Consider the following 15,349-nt stretch of genomic DNA (forward strand, 5'->3'; position numbering starts at 1 on the left):
TTGTCTGACATGTCTGCCTCTACTACCGCCAATTTCCTTAAGAAATCACAGGAGTCCCGAATGTAAGATCTAATCTTTGGTTGACCGAGCCAATGGGCTGTGCAGGGGGGAGGTACTATTAATCACATGGTTTACATTTAAATGCTAGGAGAGGATGCCGCCGCCATTTTTCTCATATACCTTACTTGTGAGTCGGATGACTGCGGCGACCTTGGTGAATGTGGGGTGAATGAAGAAGGGAAAATCAGGTTTGAGGTTGTATAGGGGAGGCAGCAGTTGAAGAAGGTACTCTTAAGGAGATGTGCATCTAGTTTACCCTTAAATCCTAGAATGGTGGATTCTGCAATTACTTCCTCTGGGAGAGCATTCCAGGTGTCCACCACTCGCTGCGTGAAACAGAACTTCCTGATATTCGTCCTGGACCTGTCCCCACTCAGCTTCAGCCTATGTCCTTTTGTCCGTGTCACACTGGACATTGTAAATAACTGCTTTAGTAAATAACTGGCTTAGTGTACAACTATCATACCCAGGTCAGGTATTTTCCTCCTATACCCATTTAAGTTAGGGTCCCATACATAAAAAAACATGCTACTTTGTTGAATGCCTTCTCAGCATCAATGAAGAGCACCAATGAAGGGTTGCCACTACCTCTAGCCTCCCATATCAAATGATGTACCCTCTGGTTTTCGTCAAATGTTTGCCTTCCTCCAATAAATCCTGCTTAGTCCTCATTAACCAGTTTCAGAAGTACCTGTTGCAGGCGTTGAGACAAATCTTAGTAAAAAATTTATAATCGGTGCCCAGCAGTGTTACAGGCCTATAAGAGTGACAGAGTGGGGTCTTTGTCCGGCTTCAGTATCACTGTAATCCCTTCTAATCTCCAAGAGTAAAGGATCTCTATCTCCCCTCGTAGCGAATTAAACAAACATTCTTGTTAAGATGGGACTGAGGTATTCACTAAAACATAAAATGTATTAGTAAAACCATCCATGGCTGGGGCCTTATGTGGTAAATCTTTAATTGCATCAAACACAATTATCACAGCAAAACAACTGATAGATTCAAAGCTCAAAACACAGTAACAAGTTGTTCAATTGTAGTCACTGAAAGGCATTACAATAGAGAATGACGCGGGGAAAAAAATTGTCCCCATGAGCTCAGTCCCCATCACTGCAAGCCTCGAATAGTTATGATTTTATACTGAACTTATTTTATTAAAGTATAAAAAGAAACAATATTCTGTACAATTGCCATTTTATAAATCACAAATAATACAGAGCAAGGATCAACAAATTCCCGTCTCCCCTCCACCTCAAAAATATCTCCTCCACTATTGAGAAAACTCAGGTCAAATTGGTACTACAGAAAAATTAAGTACAAAGAAATTGGTAAAAATTGGTACAAAGAAAAATTAAGCTAACAGAATACTTCAGTCACACATGGCAGGAATAATGTTAGGGGAGTGCAACTAAGGCAACTACCCCCTGTTCAGAGAGAGCCCTAATCCAGCTGGAAGCTAAGGAAGCATAGCCTGGGCTTTGCAGACTCATTATGTCTCAAACCAGCTCTAGCAAGATACATATTTCAAATCTGATATATTCTAATCACAAAATAGATAATATTTTTTTTCTACCTCTTGTTGTCTGGTCATTTTATTCTTCACATCACATTAGTCTAAGGCTCTGGTTTCTGCCCGTCTACTCTTAACTCACTTGCCAGGATCTCTTGACCATTCGATGTCTTCTTTCTCCATGCTCACCATTAGTCTTCCATCTCTCTGTGTGTTTTTTCCCCATGTTCAGCAAGCATCTCCTTTCTCTGTCTCCTATAGTTCCCTCTCTAATAAATTTTCTCTGTGCCCATCTCCCTGCCTTCATCATCAACACTATTGTGTGTCCCTATCCCCTCTGTGCCCAGTGCCAATCCTGTGTCCCTATGCCTCTCCTCCCAAGCCCAACATATCTATTCTGCGTTCCTCTTCTCCCTTCATCCCTTGATTCAGCATCTCTTTCCCTTCCCTCTCCTCCTCCCTGCAGGTCCAGCACCTCTCTCCCTTCCCTCAACACTCTCCAAGGATCCAGCACCTCTCTCCCTTCCCTCTAGCCCAGGGATCTTAAAGTCCCTCCTTAATGGCCACAATCCAGTCAGGTTTTCAGGATTTCCCCAACGAATATGCATTGAAAGCAGTGCATGCACATAGATCTCATGCATATTCATTGGGGAAATCCTGAAAACCCGACTGGATTGCGGCCCTCAAGGAGGGATTTTGAGACCCCTGCTCTAGCCCCTCTCCTCCCCATGGGTCCAACATCTCTCTCTCTTCCCACTAGCTCTGAGCCGCAAATCCATTACCTCTCCCTTCCCCCCCAACTTTAGGTCTATCACCTCTTTTCCCTTCAGCTCCAGTCCCCCCTCCACATCAGTACCTCTACCCCTTCCCTCCAGCCTCAACCCTTTCTCCCATTGGTTCAACACATATCTTTCCCCCCAGCCAAAATCCAGCACCATCCTTCAGCTCCAGCTTTGAAGACAACCAGCACCCTCTCTCCCATAGATAGTGGCAGGTGACATCCCCCACCAAGGGTCAGCATCTCTTCCCCAGTTCCCCTCACACCTACTACTTGAACGAGCCAGCCAAGCCATGCGGCAAAATCTTGAGAAGCCTGTTCTGAGGCATTCCTTTAGCTGAAGAGCCCCTCCTTGATGTAACTTCTGATTTTGAAAAACTGGAGGGGCTCTTTAGCTAAAGGAAGGCCTCCAAACAGGCCTCTGAAGATTTTTCTTCATTGACATGGCTAGCTCCTTCAGGTAAAACTGCCGCCATGCTGAAAAATCTTCAGAGACCTGCTCCAGGCTTTCCTTCAGCTGACAAATCCATCCTTGATGTAACTTCCGGTTTTGCAAAACCAGAAGTTACATCAAGGAGGGGTTTGTTGGCTGAAGGAAGGTCTTGGCACAGGCTTCTCAAGACTTTTCAGCATAGTGCGGCTGACTCAATCGGGTAATGTAGGAGCGAAGGGAACTGGGGAGTAGATGCTGAGCTGATGTTGCTGCATTGACCCTGGTGCAATTTTTGCCATGGGAACAAGGATGTCTACCGCTCTAGCGGTAGACTTATGCATACCTTAGTTTAACTGATATATTTCTTTGTATATATTTGTCACACCCCCTGGCCCTGCCTACCCAAAGGTATAGACCAAGTATCTGTGCACCGCCTAATGGGGATGTAGGCCGAGTGTCCATGCACTGCCAGCCGAGGATGTAGGCCGAGTATCCTAGCTTGCTGGAGCTCAGTTGCTCCAAGGTTTCGGGCTTACTGATAGTTAGGCCGAAACCAGCATTCCTCCCCTCAAGAGTTGCCCTGGAGCTCTTGTTTCCAAGAACTCAAACTATGCTCCTTTCTGTTTGGAGTCCATTAAACAACCCCCCCCTTTTCAGTTCAGGGTGAGGTCCCTCTTGTCCCCCCCCCCAAAAAAAATGTCCCCTGAGGATTGAGGGGGTCCAAACCAAAGCTCCTCTCCCTATCAGGAGTCCAGTTTAAGGCTTTAGGAGTCTCTTTTCTTTATAAATCACCCCTTTTATCTGCAATTCACTGTCTTATGCAAATTAGTTATTCAAGTCCAATGGTAAGGTCATTCAATCTTTACTATTGGGCAACACAATACTCCGGGGAAAATAGGGGTAGCTAGTTCCTAACACCACCCACCTAGTCTTTCTCTATGACTAGAGCCACCCCATTAAGAACTAGTTAAACCCAGCTATTCCCTGCTTAACCCTGGTTACCTATTTCCCATGGGAACTCTGAGGAGGGGTAGCCCTCCCTCGGGAAAGTACTCTCACATGTAATGGGACATACTTACACCCCATTACAGTATTCCACTATGAACTATTTGTTGGCAATAGCGGAATATAAAATGATTTAATTGTAATTGTGAATATTTATTTATTATTTATACATCGTTTATAGCCTAAGCAGTTTACATTCAGGCACTTATGTAATTCTCCTTATCTGTCCTGGTGGGCTCACAATCTGACTACCTATACCTGGGGCAACAGAGTGTTAAGTGACTTGCTCAGGGCTACAAAGAGCAGCGCTGGGTTTTAACCTGCAACCTCAGGATGCTGAGGTTACAACCCTAACCACTAGGCCATTCTTCCACTCCATACATAAGGTGAGATTTAATTAGTTAGGGAGCTATATTAGGTTTCCAAAATATAAATATTTTTGATTGATCAAGGTTTATATATGCACAATTCACCAATAAGCAACCAACATATGTTAGTTTCCCTCCTAATACACACAATAACCAGCACCAGTTACTGACTAGCTAAGGTGTCTCTCCGTGCTTCTGTAGCTAGAGCGTTCACGGATTACCTGCTAGGTTGAGCTCATTTTTCCCCCCAATTTATCCACATTTCGTCTAAGTTCATTCCATCCTTAGAACCCCTGAGGAAGACAATAGAGTTGAAACCCAGCCCGTGGAGAATACAGTTGTGCGTTTCAATAAAATCGGGCTTTACGAACATCTACTCCGCAATATTTCCTTCCTTTGGGGAAATGACACTAAACCATGATTAATTTATGAGTATTTATGAATACTGCGATTCTATCTTAGTGAAGTGTAACAATCAAATATCAATAAACCAGTCTTTAGTACTGCAGATTTCTTTCTCCGTTTATGTGTATATACGAGCACACGCAAATACCGTACATATGCTAAAGTCTCGGCGGAAAACAAGTGAGATTTGTAAAGCCATGAAGATAGTAAAAGCCTAGAACCATCTACCACCAGCAGCAATTAAAACAGTACGAGAATTAAATAGTGCTTGGGACAGATCAGGAAGACAGGTAAACAGTTGAATAGGCTTTTGAGCAACAGACTAGATGGGGCAATATTATTCTTTTTTTTAGGTATTTAATATTATGGGGTACTCAATGAGAAACAATCTTTCATAAAAAAACGAAATGCATATATATATATATATATCTCCCCACAACCATTCACACCCTTCCCCCTACCTGCTTTTGCAAATCACTCCCAAGAAACATTAACCCCAAGCCGGCTGTTTATTATACACTCTTCATGTACAACACATAAAAGTTGTCTTCTCAATAAAGCTATTGGCGCTTCAGGCTCCGCCTTCTACGAAGCTTCCACAGCATTCTCATCACATTGCGACCCTTCAAGCTCTCCTATAGCGCACCCTAATTGACAGAAATGCGCACGCTACCCTGCTGGAAGAAAGTTACACTGTGATTGGCTAATAATATCTGCGGAAGACCGAACGTACACTTCGCGAGCGACAGGACGTAAGTAGGAAAACAAGACATTTTACGACGCGTGGTTTCGTCCTTTCTTTAAGTGATAGTGGTTGGCTGTTTTTTTGTGGGTTTTTTTTTAACTCCTACCACGTCTAATGTAGTAACGCGCTCGTAAAGGTAAGTTACAAGGTTACAAATAGAAAACTCCAAATCCAGAGAGGGAGGTGGAATTACAGGGTAGCTAGCAAAATAGAACGCAACCTTCCTACTTCTTATAGCGTCATACTAATAGTGCCCCAGTCATACTCCGGAAGTAAATGCTTACCCCTCGTTTGTTTTCATTACCAAAGCCCTCCTTGTGCTCCTACGAGGCAGGATTTCAACCCTACTCCCACGTGTAGTCTCTGGTTGCTGTATAGGACGAGACCTTAGCTTAGCCACACCCCTTTGCTTTGGCGATGAAATTGGCAAGCAGGGCGGGCCGGCAGTAGGAAGCTCTGGCTGCACCCTTGTACCGGATGCTTACGGTAAGCTGCAGGTCTGTTGTTCCCCGAGGAAGCGCTTTCACTCCTATGTACTAAGTTTTACTGGTGCATAGGTTGCTATCATGTAGGGTTAGCTGCAGGTCTCTAATATTTGTCTTGCACTTTTATCCTCCATCTTGTGACCATAGCAACAGCCCCTTGAGCATAAATTAGTGCCTTAGGTGGGAACGTGGGCCTGAGTGATTGGGGAGGGAGGAGGGGCGTCTTATTTCTCCACCCCTCTGTTCTGCTATAGTCTCTAGGCTAGGGAATGGGATGTTATGGGCCTTACTGGCATCCTCCCGGAAGCAGATGGTTATAAAGACTGGATTTAGAAAATAATTGCCGATAGTGTGTGGATTTATATAATAAAGACTAGCTGATGCCCCGGCGTTGCACGGGTATTTAATTATAGCAATAACACAGTAAATGGATTGAAATAAAGATACTTTATAGTGGTGAATGAAATTATTTTTTTACAGCTTTATAAAAAGTACAATATTCAAATTATAATGTGAAATATTTGACAAAATGAATACAATACAACTAACACAAAACTTGATTATAAACAACATTTTTAGTTTCACCTCCAGGAGCAAGAACATATAAATTCTTGGGTGAACCCACCCTTGATCAAGCAACATAGAGTTGTCCATGGGAAAAACAGGGGGATCTTAAATCCACTCCACAGTATGTAATAGTCTGTCCCTGTGATTTGTTGATTGTGATAGAGAATGCAAGTCTCACTGGAATTTGCAATCTCTTAAACTGAAAAGGAAAATCTGTTGGAATAAGTGGCATCCAAAAGTTTCAGTATTCATTTAAACAACTCAATATGTGGAAACTCAGGTTGAAAAGAAACTCCATGCAGTTTGTTCCCGGTTCAGAATGGAACCTGTGTTCCTAGTTCAGCATATGTGAGTACTCATGTAATGTAATAACATTATGAACTGGGGTGCATGAAGGAAACAGTTACAAACACAGTTAGAACATACAAACTCTATATGTATGGTGTCCGTGGTAGAATAGAAACGATGTCCCTAGTGGTTATAGTGTCATAGAAAGTGTTTTATAGTTGGAATTACTGTGAGAATGGCAGCTTTTTACATCCTTTCCAATGACATGAATGGGTGAAATCTGATATTATTTTTGTAGCTCCGCCCACGTGTGCAGGTGGGCCGCGAGACCCCCAGAACATATCACCCCAGGTAGTGAGGGATCTGCATACCAAGTTTCGTTCAAATCGGTCAAGCCGGTTTTGAAATACTGTGAGAATGGCAGGTTTTTACATTTTTTCCATTGACATGAATGGGTGAAATCAGATTTTATGTTTGTAGCTCCGCCCATGTGTGCAGGTGGACCGCGAGACCCCCAGAACATATCACCCCAGGTAGTTGGAATTACAGTGAGAATGGCAGCTGTTTACATTTTTTCCATTGTCATGAATGGGTGAAATCTGATGTTCTGTTTGTAGCTCCGCCCACGTGTGCAGGTGGGCCGCGAGACCCCCAGAACATATCACCCCAGGTAGTGAGGGATCTGCATACCAAGTTTCGTTCAAATCGGTCAAGCCGTTTTTGCGTGATCGCGGCACATACACACACACACATACAAACATACACACCTCCGATTTTATATATATATAGACTCAGCATACTAGAGTTAGGGACTAGATTGTGCAGCTGCATCTCACAATTATGGTATTCGTTGAGGGTTTGTTAAATACCTGATTTTTGGATTGAATGGGAGGCTGGCCTTTGACTAAAAGTTTTATATTTGTACGTCAGGAGCTGGCTTTAGAGACATTTGCCGATTAATTGCAGGAGTGTGTCTGAAATTTGACAGTCTAGGAAAAAAACAAACAAACCCAGCAACCCAATTATTCGTATTGTTAGTGTTCCCAGTGCTCCTTGGAGTTGGATACAATGTGCTAGAACCCAAAACCTTGCACAACATATAGCTGGCCTTTCATTAGCGGGTGAGAGTTTCTTTAAATGGGAACATTAGTGGGTGAGAGTTTCTTTAAATGGGAACATTTGAAAATGACAATTGGTTAGATTTTCAGTCTGTCATACACCATCATATCTGGAGTAGACTGAGACATCCCTACCCAAAAGGCAAAATAGTAGTACAGTATTTTAAATAACATACAGTGGTGCCTCACACAACAAACTTAATTCGTTCCAGGAGCAAGTTTGTTATGCGAAAAGTTCGTTATGTGAAACGCGTTTTCCCATAACAATACATGTTAAAAAAAATAATTCGTTCTGTAGCATAAAATATGCTAAGATGACATAAAAAAAGATAAATTTTTGGTTATTATTTTTATTTAGATACATCTAAAAACATAATTGTTTTTTAAAACAACACACATTTTTTAAATTTAAAGACAGACTAAGTAGAGTCTAATTTTACAGTGAGAGAGGGCAGAGTCTCAGCGGCAAAAACTGGGACTTAACTGTTCATTTTTTTTTTTTTTCTACCGTGTTTCCCCGATGATAAGGCAGGGCCATCAAATAAGACAGCCCCCCCTTTTTAGAAAAAAATGTAAAATAAGGCACCCCCCCGCAAATAAGCCACCCACCGATACCTGCGCTTACCCGAATCGGGTGGTACGGTGGGTGATTCCGTGTGGTCCCTGGCACCCCCGACACGATCGGGGCAAGAGGGAGCTCAAGCCCTCTTGCCCCCCCGACTCCCCGACACGATCGGGGCAAAAGGGAGCCCAAGCCCTCTTGCCCCGCCGATTCCCCATCTCCCCGACAATATCGGGCCAGGAGGGAGCCCAAGTCCTCCTGGCCACGGCGACCCCCTAACCCCACCCTGCACTACATTGCGGGCAGGAGGGATCCCAGGCCCTCCTGCCCTCGACGCAAACCCCCCCTCCCCCCAACGACCGCCCCCCCCCAAGAACCTCCGACCGCCCCCCCAGCCGACCCGCGACCCCCCTGGCCGACCCCCATGACACCCCCAACCCCCTTCCCCGTACCTTTCTGTAGTTGGCCGGACAGATGGGAGCCAAACCCGCCTGTCCGGCAGGCAGCCAACGACGGAATGAGGCCGGATTGGCCCATCCGTCCCAAAGCTCCGCCTACTGGTGGGGCCTAAGGCGCCTGGGCCAATCAGAATAGGCCCCGGGAGCCTTAGGTCCCTCCTGGGGGCAGGACCTGAGGCACATGGTCGGGTTGGGCCCATGTGCCTCAGGCCCCGCCCCCAGGAGGGACCTAAGGCTCCCGGGCCTATTCTGATTGGCCCAGGCGCCTTAGGCCCCACCAGTAGGCGGAGCTTTGGGACGGATGGGCCAATCCGGCCTCATTCCGTCGTTGGCTGCCTGCCGGACAGGCGGGTTTGGCTCCCGTCTGTCCGGCCAACTACAGAAAGGTACGGGGAAGGGGGTTGGGGGTGTCGTGGGGGTCGGCCAGGGGGGTCGCGGGTCGGCTGGGGGGGCGGTCGGAGGTTCTTGGGGGGGGCGGTCGTTGGGGGGAGGGGGGGTTTGCGTCGAGGGCAGGAGGGCCTGGGATCCCTCCTGCCCGTAATGTAGTGCAGGGTGGGGTTAGGGGGTCGCCGTGGCCAGGAGGACTTGGGCTCCCTCCTGGCCCGATATTGTCGGGGAGTTGGGGAATCGGCGGGGCAAGAGGGCTTGGGCTCCTTTTTGCCCCGATCGTGTCGGGGAGTCGGGGGGGCAAGAGGGAGCCAGGCGGAGAGAGGGCAGTTAAGCGCAGTGCCTGCGCGGAAGGATGCAGCTCGGGCGACTTCGTTGTGTGAAACGAAGTTCGTTGTACGAATCAAGACATAAAGTTCGTTGTGCGCAGCGTGCGCTGTGCGAGGCGTCCGTTGTGTGAGGCACCACTGTATTTGTTAGGTTAAACTTTATTCCAAGATGTATATCCTTCACATAGTCCTCTTCCTTTGTGCCTGGTGGTGATAGTTGTCCCAGTTCTTGCATTAAATTTCCTAACTCTTCTTCTTGCTGAATTCATTGCATTTTCTCATGCTCTTTCTATTTTGCATATTGTAAACCACCCAAAGGATGGGGAGTATATCAAATATAATTATAAACTTGATCATTCCTTCTCAGCAAAAAAAAAAAAAAAAAAGGATTTACAGTGCTTTAAATTAGGCAAAACAATGTAAAAGATAGCAAGTGTTTTTGCTCCTCAGTTCCTAGGTGTGCATCTTCCTTTCCTTTCTGTCTTTGTAATTCCTTATGGAAACTAACTTTACCTGCAGATTTATTGTAGATTCTTGAATTAAATGTGAATAATGTATTAATATTGCTGTGGACTACAAAATACCTTACTACCACATTTCCTTATCCCCTCTGAAAGTGAAGAGGTGTCTTCCTGCATAAAGATATGGGCTAGGGATTCACTTGCTGTCCTCAAGAGTGTAAAGTAAAATTAGTTGTTAGTTATCAAAATATTCAAAAGAAAACAGAGTTTGACTGGTATGCACTTGACAGACAGGTCCTTTTCTATCACTTCTGAGTTTTCAAGCTGCACAGCAGGGATGCAACTGGGTGTCAGAGATCCTCCTGAAAATTTTTATTTACGGTATTTGCAGATTTATGACTGCTTTATCTAATTGTCTAAACCATTGTATTGCAAACTATGTGCTGCAGCACATTAGTGTGCCCAGGAGGATTCCAGGTGTGTCCCAAGATGCCGGCGAGAAGGAAATGCAGCCAGAGGCACATCCTGTAGTCAGTCAGCTGGCGACTGCACCTCTCCTCCTTGCTGGCACCTCTGCTCCTTCTCTTTATCTCTCCTTCTGCGCCTGCACGGACACTGACGTCCTTGCATTTCTGGGTGCCCTCCAGCTGCAGCCCCGAGATTAGTGTGCTAGCAGCTTAAAAAGTTTGCGACACACTGGTCTAAATGGTGTACAAAAAATGTACTGTACATTCATAACAAAGCTTTAAATATAAATTCAACAGAAAACACAAAATTACTAAAATAATACATTTAAGAGCTTCTTTTAAGATTGCAGCACATCCTTTTCAGTGGACTGGTTGGAGGGATGAGTTGGATCTGGGGTGGTGCTGGGGTGTGGTTGAAAATCTTGATAGCTTACTATCTGGTTTCTTTCCTTACTTGTTTTTATATTATTGTGTTGTTATGCTTACCTACTTTTGGCTGTACTGCTTTAGTCATCAGTAAAAATTGTTTCAAACTAAGATTGCAGCACAGCCAATTAAATAATCTAGATCTGGGGTAGGCAATTCCGGTACTCGAGAGCCATAGGCAGGTCAGGTTTTCAGGATATCCACAATAAATATGCATGAGATAGATTTGCATCTCAAGGAGGCAGTGCATGCAAATCCATCTCATATATTCATTGTGGATATCCTGAAAATCTGACCTGCCTATGGCTCTCGAGGACCGGAATTGCCTACCCCTGATCTAGATTAACTGTCCTCACCAAAGGCCTTTTTAAAAAAAGGTCTTAACACTTTGCAAAGACCAACAGTGATGAATATTTTGTTAGATCACATAATGATGAATTGTACATCAGAGGTTGAGCAACCACAAATTTTCTATAGCAAGAAGCTTGAGTTTATTCTTCTGTTTTCCTTAACAAATGAATAGATGGTTCTCGCTCTTATTGTGCTGGATTCTTTTCTTCTATTACAGATCTTCCTTAGAGGCCAGTGAAACAAGCTGCACTCTCTTTTAATGCAGTGATTTATTTTTGATTTTTCCTGCACTAACCATCCAGTGCAATAGGTGTTTCATTCTGGATGATAGGGTATTCTCCCCATGCTTGTGAGCTGTGCAGAAGGAATCTATTCCAGGTTTCTGATTCCTCCTCCACCAGAGTTTTACCTTCTGCTCAAGAGCCAGGAGTCTTTCTGATCTCTGCTCTGTATATTTTTTATTATTATGTTCCATGTTTTTTGTGGGTTTTGCCAGTTTTCTGTGCTCCAAAGCTCCCCAGGTCGAGGGGAAAGCTCTACCTGTGTGGAGAAGAAGCAGATTTGTTCTGCAGACAGACTTGAGCACAGGCTGTTAGGCACCCACAGGGGGCTCAGTGGAGCTGTTCAGGTGCTGCTGGCTGCATTTTGCCTCCCTCCTTTCACGTGTGGAGGTTGAGGATCAGACAGACTTCGGCCCGACTGGCAGCATGAAGATTTCAGCATTGGAGGACAGTTCCAGTGAGGCAGTGATTCTTCTCCAGATCTAGCTATTAAAGAGAGCTGAGGCAGGCTGCAGCACATTGATAGCACAGGTCATAGTGAGTAACAGCCTATGGGCAAAATTGAGGGGGAGGAGGCAATCTGCAAAACCTGTTTTTACAAGTTTCTGCTACTTCCTATAGGGTCCCACACCTCTAAAATCCTATTTTCTGTGTTTTGTTTAGTTTCTCAAAAGCTCTTTTAGAGGCATTTTTTTGGTCCCAAAATGCTGCTGCGGCAGCTAGCTTGAATTTTCTGGGGTTTTTTTCAAAGTTCTTTAGAGCCTTCACATTGCCTCAAAACTGGTAGGGAAGGAGTCTTCATGCTCTTTTACCTCTAATTTATGCCAAATTTGCACTGGATGAATGCTGGAAGAATGCCCTTGCACTGCATGCTGTGTGAAAGGGATGGGGGGTGGGAGCTTTAGGCTTAGCCTCCCCTCTGGTCTCTAGGGTTGAGGAGACATTGGAGGGCCTGTCAGGAGAAAATCCCTTCTAGAGCCCTGGAACAGCTGCTTCCGAATCAGGAGTGTGGATGTTGTGGAGCCCAAGAGGCACAAAGTGGAGTCACCTAGAGGGGACTCTGCGATACCTAGCACTGCATTCTCTCCTGAATTTGTTAATCTGATATGGAGAGCTTGTTTGGATGGCTGGGATCCCCAGGAGAGGTCTGGCAGAAAACTAGGATTGCCATGCCAGCTCCGTCCATGTGCCACTACCTTCTAGTGCTAGGATCCATGGTAGTCACTATAGACGTGGTCCAGTTGGGCAAAGGTTCACATACAACCTCTCTAGAACGCACTGGTATCTAAGTGGTCTCCACAATTGGTCTTCCTGCATAAATTGGTCTTTCTGCAGATGACTCTGCTGTGGACTCCAGAATCCTGTGCCAGTATGTTCTGCTGGCTCAGTCCATAGGCGTTGTCACGAGGCATGCCTCTAAAAATAGCTTCATGGATGATTGTGACCATGGCAGCCAGCCTGTTTGACTGGGGAGCTCATTGCAATGAACATCCATTCCAGTGGCATTGGTCGACCTTCCAGAGGAAGTGGTCAATCAGTAGATTAGAGCTTCAGGCCATTTGTTTGGTGTTATAGCAACTGGAAAAGAGGTTGGATGGTCAGGTAGTGCGAGTCTCCTTGGACAGTGCAAAAGCGGTGATGTATGTCAATCACAAAGGAGGCACCAAGAGTGTGCAACGGAGTCTGGAGGCCCGCTTATTGTGCTACACCTTTAGGCTCTTTCGGCGGTGCATGTAGCTGAAGTGAACAATGTCCAGGCCGATTACCTCAGCAGGCAGACGCTTGTTCTGGGAGAAGGGACGATATCTGCCACAGCCTTCCAGTCCATTGTTCGTCTCTGGGGTCACCCGACATTCGATTTGATGGCTACAGTGAGAGAGTTATAATGCCCTTGTATCATTCTATGGTACGGCCGCAGCTTGAATACTGTGTGCAGTTCTGGTCACTGTATCTCAAAAAAGATATAGTGGAATTAGAAAAGGTACAGAGAAGAGTGACGAAAATGATAAAAGATTTGGAATGACTTGTCTATGAGGAAAGGCTAAAGTGACTAGGGCTCTTCAGCTTGAAGAAGAGATGGCTCAGGGGTGATATGATAGAGGTCTATAAAATACTGAGTAGAGTGGAAAGGGGTAGATGTGAATCGTTTGTTTACTAGGGGGCATGCGATGAAGCTACTAAGTAGTAGATGTAAACAAACCAGAGAAAATATTTCTTCACACAACGTGTAATTAAACTCTGGAATTCGTTGCCAGAGAATGTGGTGAAATCAGTTTGCTTAGTGGGTTTTAAAAAAAGCTTGAATAATTTCCTAAAAGAGAAGTCCATTATTAAGATGGCTTGGGGAAATCTACTGCTTATTCCTAGGATAAGCAGCATAAAATCTGTTTTACTACTTGGGATCTAGCTAGGTACTTGGACAAGGGATGGCCACTGTTAGAAACAGGATACTGGGCTTGATGGACTTTTGGTCTGTCCCAGTATTGCAATTTTTATGTTATAAAGTACTGCTGGAATATTCACTCAAAACATTAAAACAGTGAACATTGCATGCAGACACAAAGTGGAGAAAAACAGACCTCAGTATGCTAGGCTTTTTAATTTGTAATAAAGTGGAAAAAACTCCACAAACATGCATAATAGCTCGCATTATATCTTCAGTTTCTGAGTCCATGCATTGCATTTAATGCCCACAGCAATATACTTCTCAAACTTTTTATGAGTTCTTTCAGAGCAAAACTTCACTGTATTTTTTTATATTCTTTCTTTACCCCTCCTTCTTATGTGTTCCTATATAGCAGGGGTAGGGAACTCCAGTCCTTGAGAGCTGTATTCCAGTCGGGTTTTCAGGATTTCCCCAATGAATATGCATGAGATCTATTTGCATGCACTGCTTTCAATGCATATTCATTGAGGAAATCCTGAAAATCCAACTGGAATACGGCTCTCGAGGACCGGAGTTCCCTACCCCTGCTATATAGGGCTGTCGCCTGTTTTGGTACAAACTGAAAGGGGTAGCAGAGCCTTCTGGTGAAGGAGGAGGAATCAAAAACTTTGATTGGATTCCTTCTACACGGCTCACGAGCATAGGGAGAATACCTTATCATCCAGAATGACAAACCTATCTACTAGAAAAGATGTTAGCAAGGTAAGATCCTAATCTCTTTTTACTGCTACTACTACAGTAGAATCCCAGTTAAGTGGTATTCAACCAACTGGCATGCAACTAACAAAACAAAAGAAATCGTCCTCCCTCCAGCCCCCGAAGTGGCAGCTGGTCTTGACCCGATAACCCCTCCCTCCAGCCCTCGAAGCGGCAGCTGGTCCTGACCTGATAACCCCTCCCTCCCTCCAGCCCCCAAAGCAGCAGCCAGTCCTGATCCAACAACTCCCCTCCCTCCAGCCCTCGAAGCAGCATCTGCAGCTGGTCCTGACCCAACAACTCCCCTCCCTCCAGCCCGCGAAGCAGCAGTGGCAGCTGGTCAGCAGAAGCAGCGCTGTTTATCCCATGACAAGCAGGCAGCATATTCTTACAGATGGGTGATATCATCTACAGAGCCCAGTACGTAACATTAGTAGCAACATTCCATGCTACTGACCCAGGGAAAGCAGTGGCTTCCCCCATGTCTGTCTCAATAACAAGACTATGGACTTTTCCTCCAGGAACTTGTCCAAACATTTCTTAAACCCAGCTATGCTAACCGCTGGAGGATGGAAGCCATCACCTTCCTATCTCCTTATTGTGTAGACTGTGATTGTATCTTTTCTAGAGTAATGGTGTTCTTTTCTATCTTTGAAATTATTTTAATGTGTTGTACACCACTTAAACTTGCTCCTAAATTAGGCAGTATAGCAAATAAGTAGT

General features: G+C 44.9%; 2 protein-coding genes across 18 annotated transcripts in view; one reads left to right on the forward strand and one right to left on the reverse strand.

The window, feature by feature from the left end:
• ZCRB1 (zinc finger CCHC-type and RNA binding motif containing 1) overlaps window positions 1-5,724 on the reverse strand; it is a 59,834-nt gene extending 54,110 nt beyond the window's left edge. Inside the window, exon 1 of one of the 4 annotated variants that reach the window (XM_033958562.1) lies at window positions 5,589-5,724. Coding sequence is in view for 1 of the 4 variants with exons in the window: in XM_033958559.1 (XP_033814450.1) it covers window positions 5,589-5,605 (17 nt within the window). In the remaining 3 variants the exon portion in view is untranslated. Of the gene's footprint in view, window positions 1-5,020; window positions 5,168-5,588 lie in introns of those variants that run through there. The other 3 variants (XM_033958559.1, XM_033958560.1, XM_033958561.1) reach the window with 3 other exon arrangements.
• PPHLN1 (periphilin 1) overlaps window positions 5,181-15,349 on the forward strand; it is a 242,632-nt gene continuing 232,463 nt past the window's right edge. For 6 of the 14 annotated variants that reach the window (XM_033958549.1, XM_033958557.1, XM_033958545.1 and 3 more), the window contains exon 1: window positions 5,589-5,790. Coding sequence is in view for 3 of the 14 variants with exons in the window: in XM_033958555.1 (XP_033814446.1) it covers window positions 5,782-5,790 (9 nt within the window). In the remaining 11 variants the exon portion in view is untranslated. The other 8 variants (XM_033958547.1, XM_033958551.1, XM_033958546.1 and 5 more) reach the window with 6 other exon arrangements.

Source organism: Geotrypetes seraphini, chromosome 9, assembly GCF_902459505.1.
Source record: "Geotrypetes seraphini chromosome 9, aGeoSer1.1, whole genome shotgun sequence".
NCBI classification, from domain to species: Eukaryota; Metazoa; Chordata; class Amphibia; order Gymnophiona; family Dermophiidae; genus Geotrypetes; species Geotrypetes seraphini.